We start from the raw sequence: 21,675 nt of genomic DNA on the forward strand, positions 1-21,675 counted from the left end.
AAAACAACATGTAAAAGTCAAAATGCTTAGAAAATAAACAAGACTTCAATAATAAATTTCAATGAATAGAATGTCAATTATATACAAACATTGTAAGTCTGGTCGCATTGATGTATGCAAGGCTTTCATAGAATTTATTGAAAAGCTTGTGTAAATTAATATCTAGCCCTAGCTATATACACAATGTATTCCACATGGAAAGACCGTTCTTTTATTCTCCATCTTCTGTATTATTTATAGACAGTGTGAATGCATTCCATATGGGAGGAATGAAAATGGTATCATTCATTTTTATGTGAATTTCGTATTCATGATGCTAGAGTTATAATCAAACATAAAGACTGAGGCCTTATCGCAGTCACATAATATATATATGGGTGTGTTTTCTTATTATTGAACTCGATGACAAATAAAAACGCATGAGAAATTCCACAAGCCGAGCATATGCTTAAGGGACCAATGGCTCCTGGGCTCTTTCAAATAATCCATGTGAATGTATATCAACCTAATGTTATGGGAAAAAGGGGCTTAATGCATGTGTGTGTAAAGTGTCTGTCTTCACAGGCTCATCAGGGATGACACTCTCTGAATAAACTGGATTTCTGCTGAGACATCCTTAATACAAAAAATACCATAAAAGCAGAGTGTCCCTGATTAGCCTGTGCGGAAAGCACAGGCTTATCAGAGTGAACACTTCACACACATGCTTTAAGATGCAAGGCTTATTTCAATATTTTTTTTAACTTTTTTAAAACTAAAATAACATGAACAACATAATTTTCTTATGACAAAAACAACGCATGTTAAATAAAAAAATGATTTATTCAACATGTTATCATAAATGTTGTTTTGATAACCTTAGTTAATGTATAAATGCTCTGAAAAACTTGATGATATTTCCTGCTAAATACCAATACAACTACCCATCAAGGGCCATTAAGTTATCAATTGTTGATAGAAGTCACTCACGCCATATAATAAGTAATAGCTCCCAGAAGATGTAACTATGCTAACCAAGAAAGATCTCAAAATGTGTGTAATGCTGAAAATATTGACTGGCAATTAGGAGAAAATTCTATCAAAAAATATCTAAATATCTGACAAGAAACAAGTTCCTATAATTATTTCAATTTACATGCTTGGTTGATACAACTGATGAGATATGGGATTAAAAAAACAAACAATACGTAATGAAACCATGTTTGGTTGTTTTTAAAATTTAAATTAAAATTGTCAAATTCAACAATATATTTCAATTCATTATCAATCATTTAAGCACAAATTTATAGTGTCTGTCCACCAGGCTCATCAGGGATGACACTTTCTGTCTAATGGATTTTTTGGCATAGACTTTCTTTAATAGAACATGATGTGTTTGTGAAACACAATGCCCCCTGTATGACGTTTGACCTTGAAGGATGACCTTGACCTTGACGCTTCACCACTCAAAATGTGCAGCTCCATGAGATACACATGCATTTCAAATATAAAATTGCTAGCTTCAATATTGCAGAAGAGACATTACATGAGCAATTTTGACCATATATTTGACCTTGAAGGATGACCTTGACCTTTCACCACTCAAAATGTGCAGCTCCATGAGATACACATGCATGCCAAATATCAAGTTGCTATCTTCAATACTGCAAAATTATTCATGAAATAAGCGATTTGGGCCACATATATTTGACCTTTGACCTTGAAGGATGACCTTGACCTTTCACCACTCAAAATGTGCAGCTCCATGAGATACACATGCATGCCAAATATCAAGTTACTATCTTCAATATTGCAAAAGTATTCATAAAATCAGCGATTTGGGCCACATATATTTGACCTCTGACCTTGACCTTTCACCACTCAAAATGTGCAGCTCCATGAGATACACATGCATGCCAAATATCAAGTTGTTATCTTCAATATTGCAAAAGTATTCATTAAATGAGCGATTTTGGCCACATATATTTGACCCCTGACCTTGAAGGATGACCTTGACCTTTCACCACTCAAAATGTGCAGCTCCATGAGATACACATGCATGCCAAATATCAAGTTGCTATATTCAATATAGCAAAAGTTATTGCAAAATGTTAAAGTTGGCGCAAACAGACCAACAGACCAACCAACAGACAGGGCAAAAACAATATGTCCCCCACTACTATAGTGGGGGGCATAAAAATACCATAAAAGAAGAAACAGTCCCTCATGATGTGCGGTTAGCACAAGCTTACATGTACCTGGGATGACAATTAATTATTGTTAATTAACTTTAAAGGACAGCAAATATGAGCAGGTTTAAGTATGCCTTGTATAAAATTTAAAGAGGATATATCACAGCAGAATTAATTCATATACCTATATGTATCATAATAAGTAGGGAGATATAAAACCCCAGCTCTAAGAGCCCATAATAAATTAGCTTTGCTATAGGAAAATGGGGCTTAATCCATGTGCATAGTGCACTCTCAGATGACACTTGATGCACATGCAGTAAGCCCTGTTTTCCAGGAGCAACACTCAAAAGTACAAGTATATTCTCACCAATGAGTGACACTGTGGAATGCATTAGAGCTGATCATTACATGACATCATGAATATTGACCAGAAAATGGGGTGTGGTTTCCATTTGAAATAATAATTAAAATGCTACAAATTTGAAAACTTGGTTTAGGAAACTTATCAGTTTTCATCATACATGTATTAAATAATTACCTTATATTTGTGTTAAGGCATTCAGTGCAACAAAAAATAAGAGAATTCAACTCTTTCAGTGCTGGAACCGAATTTTGAAGGCCTTTGCAAACAGTTTGGATCCAGATGAGACGCCACAGAATGTGGTGTCTCATCAGGATCCAAACTGTTTGCTATTCTAATAGTATTCTTTGAAAAAAAATCAAAGAAAATGCTAATTTTATAAATTCAGCAGACAACATTTTAGCAGACTACAAATTTCCCAGCATGCAAAGGGTTAAGCAATATGAAGGATAAAACTGAGACATGAAATCATGTGTTAAAAATGTCGAAATAATCATTTGGTAATTATGTTCTATATAGCAATTTATTTATTTACCAATATTGTTATCTAATAATACAAATCACTACTTTATTTATGAAATTGAAAGATTGTCCATCTGTCCTATGTAATATTACAATAGAGTCAATTATCACGCAGTCCAAGGGATTTTGCTATTGAACATAGGAAACAATGAATTTTGATTTTACAATGTCATTTAAATACCACTCAAAGTAAATACAGATGGCACCGTGTGATATCTGCCTTTTATAACTGTGTGCTTTAAATACCTGCACAAAAAGATTGCATCTACCAGAAATGATACACTTCTATCTTTGCAAAATGTTCTCATAAACAGGATACCAATTGTCTAACAAATCCCATGATTTATCTATCAATTGTTAAGTGCCATTACATAAGATTTGTAGAAACTTTGAAAGATGGATTCAATATTTCATTCAACATGTCTCTAACACCAAAGATTAAAAAAATCACTTTTATGCCAATCATAATCATTATTCAGTTAGTTTTTTGCATTACAATTATTCACATAAAAGTGGCTTACTGCGAAACTTTCTGGGTCCCTTTGCTGCTAAAAAAACAGGACTAGGGGTGCTGTCATGTTGAGACAAAATCATTGCAGCATTTTACCAAAATGTTTGCTATTTATTTGAATGTACATGTATGCTATTTATTTGAATGTATGCTATTTATTTGAATGTATTCTATTTAATTGAATGTATGCTATTCATTTGAATGAATGCTATTTAATTGAATGTATGCTATTTATTTGAATGTATGCTATTTATTTGAATGTATGCTATTTAACTGAATGTATGCTATTCATTTGAATGTATGCTATTCATTTGAATGTATGCTATTCATTTGAATGTATGCTATTCATTGAACATATTCTATTTAACTGAATGTACGCTATTCATTTGAATGCATGCTATTTAATTGAATATACGCTATTCATTTGATTGTACATGTATGCTATTTATTTGAATGTATGCTATTGAATGAGACTCCACATTTATTATTTGCAATGTTTTAGTTTAAATGAGGTCTCTTCTAAACAAAATCCAGTCCAGGCAGAAAGTGTCCTCCCTTATTAGACTGTGCCAGTTGCACCATTGTGCCTTGGACAATTTAGCCCCGTTTTCCCAGATATAGACCAGTCCAGGCAGAAAGTGTCCCCCCTTATTAGACTGTGCCAGTTGCACCATTGTGCCTTGGACAATTTAGCCCCGTTTTCCCAGATATAGACCAGTCCAGGCAGAAAGTGTCCTCCCTTATTACTGACTGTGCCAGTTGCACCATTGTGCCTTGGACAATTTAGCCCCGTTTTCCCAGATATAGACCAGTCCAGGCAGAAAGTGTCCTCCTTTATTAGACTGTGCCAGTTGCACCATTGTGCCTTGGACAATTTAGCCCAGTTTTCCCAGATATAGACCAGTCCAGGCAGAAAGTGTCCTCCCTTATTAGACAATGCCAGCAGTACCATTGTGCCTTGGACAATTTAGCCCCGTTTTCCCAGATATAGACCAGTCCAGGCAGAAAGTGTCCTCCCTTATTAGACAATGCCAGCAGTACCATTGTGCCTTGGACAATTTAGCCCCGTTTTCCCAGATATAGACCAGTCCAGGCAGAAAGTGTCCTCCCTTATTAGACTGTGCCAGCTGCACCATTGTGCCTTGGACAATTTAGCCCCATTTTCCCAGATATAGACCAGTCCAGGCAGAAAGTGTCCTCCCTTATTAGACTGTGCCAGCTGCACCATTGTGCCTTGGACAATTTAGCCCCGTTTTCCCAGAGCGCAGCTTAATTTAACCCTTTCAGTGTGGGAACCGAATTTTGAAGGCTTTTGCAAACAGTTTGGATCCAGATGAGACGCCACAGAACGTGGCGTCTCATCAGGATCCAAACTGTTTGCTGTTCTGATAATATTCTTTGAAAAAAATCGAAGAAAATGCTAATTTTAGAAATTCAGCAGACGACATTTTAGCAGAAGACAAATTTCCCAGCATGCAAAGGGTTAAATTTGTTCGCTTCCAAAGAAGACAGGGTGTGTGAAAAGCTGTAATTATTTTCGTTTTCTTCACATTGTAATGATAACAATTATATGATTACCAGTATGTTAATTATTATCTGGGTCTTATTTTAGCCACTGGGTTATGAAAGTATTTGTAATCAAATTTTAAATGTTATTGAATTTGAGTGTGTGTTGAATTTGTTAAGGTTGTTAGTGGTGCATGTTAGGGGTTTTGGACGAAACGCACTTTATTTATATAAAATATTGTCAATTTATACAGAAACAATGTACACAATTTTTATAAGTGCTTATAATGATACAAATAAAATAAACTCCTCAATTGTAAGAAGTGTCGCATAACTTGTACAAGGACATATTGGGCAAAAGGTCAAGTAGTATTAAAAAAGACTTCTTATGATTGCTGAATGATAAGTCGGGTTATCGGAACCTTTACAAAAATTACAGTGTGTCACTGGCTTACAGGCAGACTATTTACTTAAAAGTAAAAGAGTATCGTTTTACATATGGGATCAAGAAATTTAATCTTCCGAGCAAGACTAACGTCCCGTGAAAATACAAATGTGTGGATATTATTACCAATCAACTGATTTAAGCACTGATAATCGCAAAATTTCAAACACTTGTTCATTTGATACCATATTTTCATAACTACTGTATTTAATGTCAGATAACTTAAATTTTTGCCTTAAGATCAGTGGAATAGTGCTGTTACTATCTAACATACATGATAGAGGAGTCAGTCTACACTCAGGTTATGTATCAAAGATAAAAAGAGTGATGATCATATGTGAATGTCTTTCAATGTCTAAGTCCATCTCCAGTCAGCAGAGGATAATCAGGGACAAAAATGTCCGTGTTCATGCAATTTTTCGTTTAACCCTTTGCATGCTGGGAAATTTGTCGTCTGCTAAAATGTCGCCTGCTGAATTTCAAAAATTAGCATTTTCTTCGATTTTTTTCAAAGAATACTATCAGAATAGCAAACAGTTTGGATCCTGACGAGACGCCACGTTTTTTGGCGTCTCATCTGGATCCAAACTGTTTGCAAAGGCCATCAAAATTCGGTTCCAGCACTGATAGAGTTAAAAGACGTCTCCTCGAAAAGAAAAAACCCAGACCAAGTGGAAAGTGTAAAGTGAAGTATTTTAGTTTTTCAAGAGTGCAGCTCATTTATTAAGGTGGACTTTTCTTCCATTCCCAGGCCCATCTCTCTCAATCAACACCAGGCTACACTCTCCAGCACTTAGGCCTCCCATTATACTCTACCTCAGGGACCCAGCCACTATGCAAATGATGACAATTCATTATTTTTATGTATACTCTCACTGCATATCGCAAAACGCAAAATGGTCCTGGTATATAAAACATTTGTTTGAGCTATAAACACAGTTTTCTGGAGGTCCACAGGTCCACTATCAAAGGGAAATAGTTTCTTGATATCTTGTGGCAGACTCCCTTATGGCTTCATGAGATTCTTCAACTTAAACACGTTACAGCATATTGAATTATGCATGGAGCAGTTTCTGACAAAAGCTAGTAGCATACTTAACACTGTAGGTGTAATAAAATGAACAAATAAAAAGATTGTATACCAAAAATTGCATCCACCCTGGTAAGTGAATGGCAATATTATAAACAAGAAGCTATACATAACAAGCAGTGTATCCCCTGCCATTGTTGCATTTTTGTCAAAAGAGTTAAAAAAGAAGGTGCAATTGAATTTTAAGTAAGAAAAAACAACAACTTGTAATCTAAAGGCCCAGGCATAAGTTAATTTTAAACAAAGGGGCAATAACTCCTAAAAATAACTTAAAGTAAAAGCAATAAAGTTATCGTAAAAAAGTTCAAACTGATTAAAGAGAAAATTTGGACATAATAAGGCAGTATATCTTATTTGTAAAACTTAAGTACTTTTAAGTAATTGTCTCTTGAGTTTTCTTGGTTGAATACAAAGAAGAAATTCAAAAGGTAGGATTCTTCTATAGCAATCAAACCTTACACATATGATGCCTAACTTAAAACAAGAAATGGCATGGATAAGTATCAGATTTGAGACCTAATCAAGTCTAGGGCAAATCGTCTTGAAATTTAATAGGAAAAGCCTGTTCATACTTGAGGATTTACCTACATTTCAAGCTTTTGTAAACACCTGGCTTTCGAATATTCTCTGAATTCTCTGGAAATAGTATATGGGTTGTGTTTGTTGATCTAGACACAGTAAAATGCTGAAATTGAATTGTTTTTACACAAGAACATTGCTTACTGCATTAAGCACTCATAACATACTTGTTATTTTGAAGATATTGTTACTGGAAAAATGTATAATCTCAATTGCTGGCTGCTTTTCTAATCCATACAATTTTTTAAAGAATTACACGATTTATATCAGACAATATGTTCCCAATCAAAACTAGAGCTTTGTCACGGACGTGACGTATACCCCAGCGCCCTCACACTACTTTGGGGGAAGGGGTCCGCAGCCCTTAGTTGGGGGAATTTTCGCGGCATTTCCTTTTGGGGGGATTTTTTTACTTACTCTCTCATTATTACATTTGTACATGTTTGCACTATATTCATTGCATTTTTCATAATTTAGTATGTTTGCGAAGATTGAATTGAAACAGAATTGAGATAATAATAATCATGAGACACATCTTTCTATTAAAAAAAAAAAAAAAAAAAAAATTTTTTAGGGGGAATTTTCCCCCCAAAAGGGGAAAAAAGTATACTTTTCAGGTGGGGGACTGCCGCCGAAATGGACTGCCGCCGAATTTTGGCGGCAGATTTAATAGATTGAGGGCCCTGTACCCCCATATGCTGCATTGACACAGACTATTTTGCATGCTCACTGAGTCTTCACAAAACAAGAGAATCAAGTTTATGGCAATTTTTAAGAATTATTATGCCATCATCATTTATAGCCATTTTGACCTTTGAACTCTTGAATCCTTTCACATGACACGCCGTCCAATGACTGTGAACAAAATTAATGTACAGAGTCATTTTTAAATCTCACAATGAATGACATAGTTATGGCCCAGACAAGATCATTTATTGCCATTTTTGACCTTTGAACTAAATGTGTGACCTTGACCTTGGAGATGTCATCATAATTTTTTTGCGCGACACACCGTCCAATGATGGTGAACAAAAGAGCCAAATGATTTTAAAATCTCACAATAAACTCCATAGTATTGGCAAGCTCATTTATGGCCATTTTTTACCTTTGAACTCTAAGTGTGACCTTGACTTTGGAGATATCGACGTCATTCTTTCGCGGGACACACCGTCCAAACATGGTGAACAAATGTGCCAAATGATATAAATTCTCACAATGAACAACATAGTTATGGCCCGGACAAGGTCATTTATGGCCATTTTTGACCTTTAAACTTTAAGTGTGACCTTGACCTTGGAGATATTGACAAAATTCTTTCGCGCAACACACGGTCCAATGATGGTGAACAAATGTGCCAAATGATTTTAAAATCTTATTATGAATGACATAGTTATGGTCCGGACAAGCTCATTTTTGATCGTTGAACTCAAAGTGTGACCTTGACCTTGGAGATATGGACGTAATTCTTTCGCGCAACACACCGTCCAATGATGGTGAACAAATTTGCCAAATGATTTTAAAATCTCTCAATAAATGACAAAGTCATGGCCGGGACAAGCATTTGACCTTTGAACTCCAAGTGTGACCTTGAGATATCGACATACTTTTTTCACACGACACACCGTCCCATGATGGTGAACAAATGTACCAAGTCATGTTAAAATCTAACGATAAATGACATAGTTATGGTCCGGACAAACATTCAGTTTAAAACATACTAAGTGACCCCGTGACCTAGTTTTTGACCTGGCATGACCCATATTCAAACTTGACCTAGACATCATCTAGATACAACTTCTGACCAAGTTTGGTGAAGATCAGATGAAATTTCGGGACAGACCGACAGACCAACCGACCGACAAAGTGACTCCTATATAGCCCCCATTACTGATGGTAATGGGGGTATAACAACTGTGATGACCCATTACCGGTTATCAAATTAATGATGATGGCATCAATGGTCATTAGGTACAAATGTATCTATTATATTGGTGATATTTAGTTGATGATGACAAAACAATGATGATCATTATAATCATCATGACAACAAAGATAATTATTTTCAAACAGGACTGAAAGCACTGTCAGGCCAAGTGCATGGTATAAATTGTCTAAACACTTTCAACATATTTTTTAGTCATTCCTTTCAGAGAGTGATTGTATTTAAAGAAGCAACAATCACTTATTAATTATTATCACAGACATACCTTCACCTACTCCCACACCAGATAAACCTACTTTTGTCTTATTCACGTAACTGCATTTCCCAATTTTCCCTGTACCCCATAATCAGGTGATTAGTACCAGTAATTGCCTTATCTGATGAGGCTTTCACAGACACAGATATCCCTAACATATGTTGTAATTCAATTACTGCTCATCACCCTTCTGCATATCTTCCTATTGTTTTACATCTGTCCAGCTTTCACTGAGCTAATTGCAGGCAATCTGGCAAAACAATGGGGAAACTGCAATGCGTAAAATAGCTCTGTTTTTCATAAATGGTAGTTTAAAGTCATCAATTGTTTCTAGGTTGGTAAAATAAAGTAAAAACAACAACCCTAAAAATGGAAAAAAAACACCTTTGTTTAGACATATATCAGTATACTGTATAATGAGGTACAGGGCTTAGATTTACATATAAGTTTAAGAGTTTTTTACTCTCAGTTTTGGTCACAAGATGTCAAAAATTTCAGTCATGGCAGTTTCAAGTCTTCCAAATTAACAGTCATATAGGTCCCATCATGAAAGGGTGAATTCGCAAGAAAAACTAGGCAGATTTTCTCAATATAATTAAAGATCTCTCTCTCTCTCTATTTAAAAAGATATTTAATCACCCATGTTTATAGCTCTGACCTTCTTACTGACTATACTCTCTTGTTTGAGTTGTGAAAAGTAAAGGATTTGTGCTGCACACTATCTTAACTTCCAACAAAATGAGCAAAACTTTAACAATTAGAGGCTGGGAAGTTTGGACTTCCAGTTGTCAAAAATTAACAAATGCCCTGATGATGAGGAAGATACACTGTAGGAAAGTTGATGATAAATCACCAGCAAATCAAGTCACCATGAACTAAAAACACAAAAATATGCATCCGAAAAAAAAAACCTGCCCCATTAAGGCAAAAACATTTGGATATCTAGAAAACTACAACCACATTACCCATTATTTACTTAACCTCTTATTGCTACTGTAACAGAAGGGCAGCTCATGTTGCATATACTGATATCTGTTTGTGGTTTTCACACCAGATTGAGAAGTGAACCATCTCATGCAAGCCAGTAACTAGAGAAAATGAGCCAGAAGAATGGTGTTGCAATGAAACTATAATGTACTATAGCGTTTTAAGGAAAACAGCTCCGCCCCTGGCTGCCATGTTTTTTAAAGGACACGAACCATTTTTTAACTCATCTGAGACATCATTATAACAATTTATAAACAAATGTTCTAACCATGTTAAATGAAAATTGGATTATACATTTAACTTCTAGAAAGTTTACAAGCTTTATTAGTTAATTGACTTTGTGACCTACTTTTTTACCTCACATGATCTAGGACCTCCTTGTCGGCAAAATATTATAATTTCAGCAGGTTTTTTTCCGGCTATGTTCCCAATCCCAAAAAGGATACTTTTTTCCCAAAATGTGGCAAAAAATTCCCAATTTCCAAAAAAATAATAATAATATTTAAGAAAGAAGTTTTTTATCTCAATTTTAATTCTATTACATCTAACAAAGTATTATATGATTTTGTTCTTTTAATTTGAATGATTATAAAGAGTGATATCAAATTTAGTAATTCCCTAATCAGTGGACTTCATGTGAAAAAAAGGCTAATGAATTTATTTTCCCAATTTCATGAAAATGCGGATAAAATTCCCAATTCCAAAGCCATGGGCTATCTTCCCAAAAAGCGGAAAAAACCCTGTTAAGGAAGGACTGCATAGCTATTTTAAAGCCCCACAAATACCTACCATAACTATGAATAAAGTTGGCAAGGTATAGATCCAGCTCTCGCACTGACACTGATATATGGTGTGGATTCACACACAAGTTCGGGTGTATACAATCCGGTGACTTTTCTAACCGCTCTCCGTCAGTACTTTCTAACGGAATTGCTTTAAACAGTATCACCATGACTAAATCCAGTCTCCAGACTTTGTCCGCCTGCCGCAGACAGTCTATTCGTCGCATTTTGCCCTTTTGATCGGGATTACTTAACACACATGACGGCGGTCTCTTTCCAGATATACTCAATACAAAATCCTCGCGACATTCCTGCGTTATATCCTTCCGAAGTTTTGCTAGGAGTCTTGAAGCCCATTTCTGTTTGATTTCCGGTTTTTCATTCTAAAACAGAAAAAGAAAAACCAATTTTGATCTTGTTGTTTCTCATTATTAGATTGCGTTAAATGTTTCTAATGATAACTGATACATTTTTGAACAGGTGAAGAAAACCCACTTATTTCTTATAAGAAGTCATTTGTTTTGTAGCAATTACTAATATCTTTAAGAATAAGATGATAAAATAGCATCAACCGCAGCGCTTTGCTCAATAAGGAATGCTTAAGTATATTTTGTCTTTCTCCTTCAAAAAGTTGAACAATTCAATTTGTATTTGTACAACTTAACAACAGCTGTATTACAGTCTTTTTTTATGAAAGTCAAATAGGGGCTTAAAATGTACAACGTCTGAGAAGAAACAAAATTTAAATGCTAAATGTGCACATGATGCACATTTTGTTAAAGCTCATTTCAATTAAACATGTAATAAAAGGCTTGTAAAACATTCTTTGAATTTATTTTTAATAAGGAAATCAATGTTCAAGTAGCTAGATATTTGTTATTTTCAGTAAATAATAAATATTATTTAATTTTCATGCAGTAAGGTTATCCACACAACACTTCCTTTTGGATTGTGAAAATTTGCGCCGCTTTGACTGGTGTTGTTGTTTTGTGAAAAAAGCTTCAAAATGGAGAATGAAAGTGTTTTCAGTATTATAATTACTAAGAGTGAACTAACGGAGATTAAAATGGTGATATCTAAAAAAATATATAAAATTTAAACCTTCAATTGGTAATTTTTAAGGTCCCATTTGGGGATTTTTTTTTCATTTGTAATGGGGCCCTATATCGAACCCAATTTTGAACGAAAAATACACTGACTTCCCCAAATGGAAGTGCTGATCACAGTCTTAATAAAATTATATACATGCTGTTTGTTTGCCATCAAAGTCTTACTTCAAAATGGGCAAGACTATGGAAAAAACACTAATCCGGAGACCTTTCACTGTGTATAAAATGATTCCGCTTTGTTTCTTTCTTTTGCTTAAATATTGCATTTTTTTCCAAAGATATGGATATTAGGACCACTTAAATTTAATTGTTTACTTCCAAGCAAAAAAAGGTCAAATGTCACCTGTAATTCTTCCTTGACCCTGCGCTCCTCCTCCATAGACATGCGTTTCTCATGTTTCTTGAAGTGTTTCCGCTTGGCTGCCTGCAGGTTGAACCACGTGTAGGAGAATGCCTTCACATGGGGCAGGAGGGCCTCGATGAATGGATGGAACTCATCCTGCAACATGACCAGGAAACAATGTCAAAGCATGCCAGCAACTAGCGCTATATAACAGGTGCAGCTGCCGGCCCCAATTTGAATGGGGCCAGCTGCCCTTTTTATCGCCCTTCACTTGTTCTCATTCCTTGAACGCAGACCACATAAATATTATCCAATTTTACTCGGTTAATGTATATGTGCCCAACCAATAAGAGACCTCATGATGATGACCTGATGTTATCGTATACATGTATACATGACAAACCAACAACAGACCACATAATAATGACCTTAAGTTACCTGATACACGTGTCAAACCAACAAGAGACCACATGACAATGACCTTATGTTAACTGCTATCATAGTTGAATGCTCTAGGCCTCATTTGCAACACCAAAACACTAATTCAATCTGTACGCTTGAAAATAATTACCTGTCCCATTAAAAACAGCACCTGTCTACTAAAATATACTACCTTTGAAGCCAACAAGATTGCACCCTACTATGGCCAAAGATAAATGATTATGTATTTCTCATGATTGTGAAACATACAGGTTAATAGTTAATAGGAACTGGTTTCTGAGGAGACAAATTTTATATAATTAACCTAACAGACGCTGTAAATTGGCAGCTATGTAACCGCATTTCGAAACTCCCATTTTCTGTTCATTATTTTGGATGTTTATTTGGATATTTTCTTTTAATAAGGCGTGAAGTTTTAACTAAAATTATTCTGGATAATATAAAATTCAGCTATTATGATGTGTTTTGTTTGATATTTTTTAATAAATTTGTATACAAAGATTATTTCAGTTTGTTAATCTTTTCTTAGCTATTGAACGCTGTACAATAGGATTCATTTTGAAGGAACACAAGCTTCAAGATTTTCTGCAAATTAAATTTGTGTCTGCTTGAAAGATAATTTCAACACAAAGCTAAACTAACAGACTAAACACTGGATATGAGCTGCGTTCTGTGAAAAGAGAACAGAATGTATGTGCGAAAAGTGTGTGCGGTCCACACAGAATGCATGAATGTAAACTGTGTGCAGTCCACACAGGCAAATAAGGGATGACGCTTTCCACTTTCACAGAAAATTTTGCTAAAAAAAGAGTCTCTTTTAAACAAAAATCCAAAAAGTGTTGTCCCTGATTAGCCTGTGCAGATTAATGCTACTTTTAAGGATGATGAAGTTCCTAGCAGACAGTAAATAAGCATTTCTTGTACACTGATTGTAAAACATATGTTTGAATATTTTAGAATATAGATTTAATTTAATGTACTTAAAGAAACAATAAATTGGTTTAATTGAAATTTGCTTAATGCAACTGATACACCATAACAATTAATTTGTCTAAAGTACAGTATAACTCCAGTTTTCTGAATAAGGTTTCTATGTTCCAAATCAATTTTGAAGCCATTTTTATTACAAACCAAGATAAGTTTGGTTAAAACGGTTAAAGATATAGTTTTTATTGTATTTTTGATAATCTTCACAAACTTATCTACATGTGTAAACACAATAATTAAAATTGGACCATATGTACTATAATATTATAATATGTTTACTTTAGATGTGTATATACATATCCCATAGCCAAAGAGATCAATCACAAAAACAGAGAAATATGCCATACCATGAAATAAATAAATGCATGCGAGCATTGTGTATTTTCCTACTTTCATCTCCCATTAACATTCAGGTGTAAGAGGAGGAGTTTATTACAAATGCGAGGATTCAAAGGAATTTAATCGTAAGCAGAATCAGAGTGTATAAAAAGAATCCAGAATCTCTTGCATTTATTATGAGCACAATTTAAGCTATGTTATCTGCAAACATTATTTATTAAATACATGTAATTCCTCAAGGGTCAAAGTGTTATTTTCAAGGGCCATATTAAGACTGTTCTAGAATAGATATACAATTCTGCACCTGCAATCCCCTGGTAAACCATTTCTTAGAGGAACAACATTGTAAATGCTTCTGTATGTCAGTCATACAGACAAAAGAGGTGGGTATTCAACACATACCTGACCCAGGTACAGTGTACATTCAACAGGACTGTACATGCATGGGCGTACATGAAGTTTGTACAAGACCTAACTTCACATTCTATTACAGAAAGAATACTTCTGTCCATATCAATTTTGTAAAATAAATTCAATGCGTTCACTATTTTGTTATTGTTTTAAAAGTTACTGGGGCTTAAAAAATCTTTTACATAGTTTCTTTCTTATGTTAACACATCTCCACATTGGAAAATTGAATAGCCATAGGGTTCCTTAAGATAATAATCCTCAATTTTGGTTTACAATAAACTTACAGTTTCAAGGGAGGATTCTGAAAGACAACACTGACCCCAGCCCTCAAGAATGAGGAACTACAATTAAATCTTTGCACCAAGCCATGAAACAATTGTATATGAAAAACATTTCTAAGGATAACCATGCAAAATGTGCCTATAGAGATTTCAATATCTCTGTTGGTCAAATTAAGACTAATACATATTGGTACTCTGACTGTCAAGCCCACTATAAACTGAACCCATTAGCATCTGTTAGGCAGATATGCACAGATACCTCCTTAGACAGCTACTTAGACTGGATATATTAGTCACAATATGCAAAGACAAATTGTATTTAAAGAAAAAACTAGGAAAGCCTGACAAACGATGGTCAAACACCTCCATTTAATACATTGTTGATCAAGAAATTGTCACCCATGATATAGCTACATTGTCACCCATTATATAGCTACATTGTCAACCATGATATGGCTACATTGTCACCCATGATATGGCTACATTGTCACCCATGATATGGCTACATCGTCACCCATTATATGGCTACATTGTCTCCCATGATATGACTACATTGTCACCCATAATATACCTACATTGTCACCCATGATATGGCAACATTGTCACCCATGATAGATTACAATGTCATCCCATGATATGGCTACATTGTCACCCATGATATGGCTACATTGTCATCCCATGATATGGCTACATTGTCACCCATGATATGACTACATTGTCACCCATAATATGGCTACATTGTCACCCATGATATGGCTACATTGTCACCCATGATAGATTACAATGTCATCCCATGATATGGCTACATTGTCACCCATGATATGGCTACATTGTCACCCATAATATGGCTGCCTTTTTATCCCCACGCTTTTCGGAGAAAAAGTGGGGATATTGTGGTTATCTCCGTCTTCCGTCCGTCCTGGCCACTATCTCCTCCTACACTATAAGCACTAGAACCTTGAAACTTACACACATGGTAGCTATGAGCATATGTGCGACCCTGCACTATTTGGAATTTTGCTCTGACCCCTGGGTCAAAAGTTATGGAGGTTGGGGTGGGGCCAGGTCAGTGATTTTTACTCATTTTTTTAGGTTATTTTACTATAATTTCTTCATTTCTACACCAATTGTCTTCAAATTGATACTGAACCTCTCTTATGACAATACAGTCAATCTCAACTATGCATGGCCCCATTACAAACCCTGGGGCGCCCCGCCCACATAGGCCACACCCACCCAAAAATGCCTTATACTATAATTTCTTCATTTCTACACCGATTCACTTCAAATTGATTCTGAACCTCTCTTATGACAATACGGTCATTCTCAGCTATGCATGGTCCCATTACAAACCCTGGGGCGCCCCGCCCACATAGGCCACGCCCACCCAAAAATGCCTTTTACTATAATTTCTTCATTTCTACACCGATTCACTTCAAATTGATACTGAACCTCTCTTATGACAATACGGTTAATCTCAACTATGCATGGCCCCATTTCCAACCCTGGGGCACCCCGTCCACATAGGCCACGCCCACCCAAAATTGCCTTTTTCTATAATTTCTTCAATTCTACATCGATTCACTTCAAATTGATACTGAACCTCTTTTATGACAATACAGTCAATCTCAACTATGCATGGCCCCATTACCAACCCTGGGGCCCCCGCCCACATGGGCCACGCCCACCCAAAATTGCCTTTTACTATAATTTCTTCATTTCTACACCCATTTACTTCAAATTGATAATGAACCTCTCTTATGACAATATGGTCAATCTCAACTATGTATGGCCCCATAACCAACCCTGGGGCGCCCCGCCCACATAGGCCACGCCCACCCAAAATTGCCTTTTACTATATTTTCTTCATTTCTACACCGATTCACTTCTAATTGATACTGAACTTCTCTTATGACAATACGGTCAATCCCAACTATGCATGGCCCCATTACCAACCCTGGGGCGCCACTGGGTCAAACATGTGGCATGGGGATACGCATGGGGCCCCATTCCCCCCTTAAAATAGTATACTTTTTTTCCCCTATTTCAGCTAGTTGTTCCCCCTCAAAAAAAAAAGTTTTTTTTTTTTAACTTTTATACCTTAGTTGCCAGCTGGTATTGTGCCATTAACCTTTGATTAAATGTATATTTATGTAAATTACATTAAAATATAGCAATTTTAAGTGCTGAATGGTTGGTGAGAAGATCTTCAAAAATTACCCATTTCGCCCAAAACGATGTGAAATTCCCCCCTTTAAGGACCCCGGCCCCAATCCCCCAAAGTGTAGCAAGGCCCATGCCATGATATGGCTACATCGTCATCCATGATATGGCTATATTGTCACCCATAATATGGCTAAATCGTCATCCATGATATAGTGTTTTTCCCAGGCCGTTTAAGCGTGGCGCAGCGTCATGCCCTTTTGTTTAGCGCCACGCTGCCCCTTTTCAAAGACATTTAGCGCCACGCTGCCCATTCCAAAGGCCCCCGCCCTGCCATTTCATGAGCACCCGATGTTTTCCGCCCTTATTAATAACATCTTAATTGCCCCTTGACCAAACGTCTAAGCCGGATAGTATCAGATTATGGCCCCAATGCAGCGAAGATTTGCATGGTTGTGAATTAGTCATGCGTGAATAACCCCGCGTCAATATCAATCGATAATGTAAGAGGCTAAGTTATACCAAGCGCACTTATCGGTCGGTGATGTGTAATCCTCCACGATAAATCGTGGACTGTTACTTCTGAGACATTTGATGAAAAACTCAATGTTATCCTCGTGGAAATTGTGCATTTACTGCTTAATTCAGTTATATCAAAACATATATTTTTAGGCATATTTACATTTAAAAACACAAACAAATCAATCCTTTATTTTTATCGTCCTTACGATAATTAATTATTGAATTATAACTGAGACATATAATAATTCAACAAAATGCGAATCGCTGACGTATTGTACCATTCTACTTTGATATGCACACCTGTCGCTTACATCATGATTTTAACAAGATGGTGGACATACAGAATAAAATTGTGACTCGGCAAAAATGGCAAATAAAGTCGTAAATGATCGAATTAACTATGGAGATCATACATTTAGAAGGAATTAATGAAATGTATGTGATAACCAACGATGCATACAAATGTTTTAGATAGCAACAACATATTTATTTGTAATCTACTCATTGGATGTATGTCACGGAAACAAGTGTTTGCATATTGTTAGCGATCAGTTTACTCGCAATGTTAAACATCTAACAAGATTATCGTTAGAAAATGGGATAAGACAAACATGGTTTCATTTATATGTTAATGCATCTGTGTATAATCAGATTCATATGCATATATTGCTTTATTATGTTTGTCGTGCTGTACAGTGTATTGAAATACAATGTAGCATGGAACTTAAATGTACATTGCAAGGTAAATATATTAATATAAATCAAAGTAAGTTAAATACTATTATACATCAATTACCATTAAATGTGCTTGTTTATATTTTGTTTGTTTTTCCACAACTGCCTCTGATGTGATTACATGTTTCTCCCTAATTCAGGTATTCACAAAACGTTTTTGCCCTTTTTCGCCTAAACTGCGCGCTAAAATGCCCTTTTTGAAAGTAATGCGCCATGCCCCTTTGCCCTCCTGGGAAAAACACAATGTTGACAATGATATGGCAACATTGTCATCCATGAAATGGCTACATAGTCACCCGTGATATGGCTACATTGTCACCCGTGATATGGCTACATTGTCACCCGTGATATGGCTACATTGTCACCCATGATATGGCTACATTGTCACCCGTGATATGGCTAAATTGTCACCCATGATATGGCTACATTGTCACCCGTGATATGGCTAAATTGTCAACCATGATATGGCTACATTGTCACCCATGATATGTTATATTGGCACCCATGATATGGCTACATTGTCATCCATGATATGGCTACATTGTCATCCATGATATGGCTAAATTGTCACCCATGATATGGCTACATTGTCATCCATGATATGTTATATTGGCACCCATGATATGGCTACATTGTCATCCATGATATGTTATATTGGCACCCATGATATGGCTACATTGTCATCCATGATTTGTCTATTTCATTTCCACAGGGTAATTAATGCCCCTTTTAAACAGCAAATTTATCTTTTCTCACTGTCAAAGGCTTTTCCCTTCACAATATTTGAAATGCTGTAGATTTTGATGACCAATGCAATGTTATAGTTACTGTTTTGTTAACTAATAAGGTCAAGGATTATTTAGATTTCTCTTGACTTAAATCCTGCCCTTTGAATTGGGCAACTTAAATGTACAAGTAATTTTGTAACCCTGATTAGGTGTTTACTTAAGAAATATACACAAGTATTTAATCTTTGGACATTATAATATATTTGCAGGTATTTGCAGAAATTACAATATCCAGTAGCTAATAAGCTTAAGATTTAGTCTGCTTGCATGGCCTCAGGCCGGTGTTGACCATACATTTGTTCTAAAACACACAATTTGAAAAAAAAACATTTAAAGCACAAAAACCATATTAATATTATTTTCACTGCCTAAAAGTTCAATTGTACATGTAATGCAAATAATAGTGGAGGAAGTAAACATACAGTTGGCTATTACACATTGACAATAATGATCAACTGATATCCAAAATTCTGAAAATATTGTCAATAGAAAGATTGTGTATGCTGTATTTTTTAACAGCTTACAAATGACATTGGATGCAAAACATTTCAAAAACATTAGTGTTGATGCCCAAAGTTGACTACTGCATCCTTTAGAAATGTAAATTATGCATTATAATAATTATGTAGTCTTATTAAGAACAGTTCATCTATAATGAGATTGTAATCAAGGTCTTTGAAATATCATCAGTGTACGTATCTGATTAGCAAAGCACTAGTTACATCTTGATCTTTCAAATAAGGATCTGATAAGGATCTCAGTAATGTCTGACCAGGATCTCAATGTCTGACCAGGATCTTAGTAGTGTCTGATAAGGATCTCAGAAATGTCTGATCAGGATCTCAGAAATGTCTGATCAGGATCTCAGTAATGTCTGACCAGGATCTCTGAAATGTCTGATCAGTATCTCAGTAGTGTCTGATCAGTATCTCAGTAGTGTCTGATTAAGATCTCTGTAGTGTCTGATCAGGATCTCAGTCATGTCTGAGCAGTATCTCAGTAGTGTCTGAGCAGTATCTCAGTAGTGTCTGATCAGTATCTCAGTAGTGTCTGATAAGGATCTCAGAAATGTCTGATCAGTATCTCAGTAGTGTCTGATCAGTATCTCAGTAATGTCTGATCAGTATCTCAGTAGTGTCTGACCAGGATCTCAGTAGTGTCTGATTAAGATCTCTGTAGTGTCTGATCAGGATCTCAGTCGTGTCTGAGCTGGATCTCAGGTGTCTGATCAGGATGAAAGTAATGTCTGATCAGGATGAAAGTAATGTCTTATCAGGTCATAATCAGGATCTCAGTAATGTCTGATCAGGATCTCGGTAATGTTTGATCAGGATCTCAAAAATGTCTGATAAGGATCTCAATAATGTCTGACCAGGATCTCAGAAATGTCTGATCAGGATCTTAGTATGTCTGACCAGGATCTCAGTAAAGTCTGACCAGGATCTCAGTAATGTCTGATCATGATCTCATTAAAGTCTGATCAGGATCTCAGTAATGTCTGTTCATGATCTCAGTAAAGTCTGATCAGGATCTCAGTAATGTCTGATCATGATCTCAGTAAAGTCTGATCAGGATCTCAGTAATGTCTGATCAGGTTCAAAGTAATGTCTGATCATGATCTAAGTAATGTCTAATCAGGATCTCAGGTATCTGATTAGAATCTCTGGAGTCTGTTCAGGATCTCTGGTGTCAGTTCAGGAACTAAGGTGTTGCTTTCCACAGGAATTTTTAAAGACGCCCTGGGGCCATTAGAGGTGGGTTAGGGAGGGCAGCCCCCTCCATATTTTATATTTTTAACTTGTTTGTATGATGTTATTTGGCGCGTTATGAACTTATGACTCTTCAAGATAAAACACAGCTGTAAAAACATGGATAACGACATTTTTGAATTGTTTAAACCCTTTCACTCATAGATACGCATAATCCCGACTCGATTGATTCTCCAATACATCTGCATGAACCCGACTATATAAATTACTGCATGCTTACTTCTTTTCCCGTCTCTATTCATTACCCGACAATGCTGTATATTCCATTCTAAAAAAATTCTGGTACATATTGAGGATTAAGGTGCTCAAGAATTTCATAAACACATAACATTTTTCTTAAAACTATATGAATTTGGGCATATGTGAATAAAGATTTAATGACATAATGTCCAATCATTGACGGGGGTTTACCATCTGAATGCATGTAAATCGCCTGTTGTGCTGTTGCGTTTTTACACAAAAATAGTTTTCGTACTACACATTTAATTTTGCTCATTTGTGAATTCAACAAAACATTTACAGTTGTGTAATGAATTCAACAATAATTTGCTGAAACACTACCAGACGAATAAATGTTTTGACCATATAATGCATGAAATGCACAATTTCCATGAGGATTACACCTCGTGGCC

At 35.8% G+C, this 21,675-nt stretch overlaps 1 protein-coding gene across 8 annotated transcripts in view; it reads right to left on the bottom strand.

Annotated features, from left to right (window-relative positions):
- LOC127861438 (nuclear factor 1 A-type-like) overlaps nt 1–21,675 on the bottom strand; it is a 94,664-nt gene that overhangs the window by 58,933 nt on the left and 14,056 nt on the right. For all 8 annotated transcript variants that reach the window (XM_052399915.1, XM_052399916.1, XM_052399914.1 and 5 more), the window contains exons 2-3: nt 12,608–12,763; nt 11,163–11,538 (exon numbers count right to left, since the gene is read on the bottom strand). In XM_052399915.1, the coding sequence (XP_052255875.1) occupies nt 11,163–11,538; nt 12,608–12,763 (532 nt within the window). The remainder of the gene's footprint in view (nt 1–11,162; nt 11,539–12,607; nt 12,764–21,675) is intronic.

This window comes from Dreissena polymorpha, chromosome 16, assembly GCF_020536995.1.
Source record: "Dreissena polymorpha isolate Duluth1 chromosome 16, UMN_Dpol_1.0, whole genome shotgun sequence".
NCBI classification, from domain to species: domain Eukaryota; kingdom Metazoa; phylum Mollusca; class Bivalvia; order Myida; family Dreissenidae; genus Dreissena; species Dreissena polymorpha.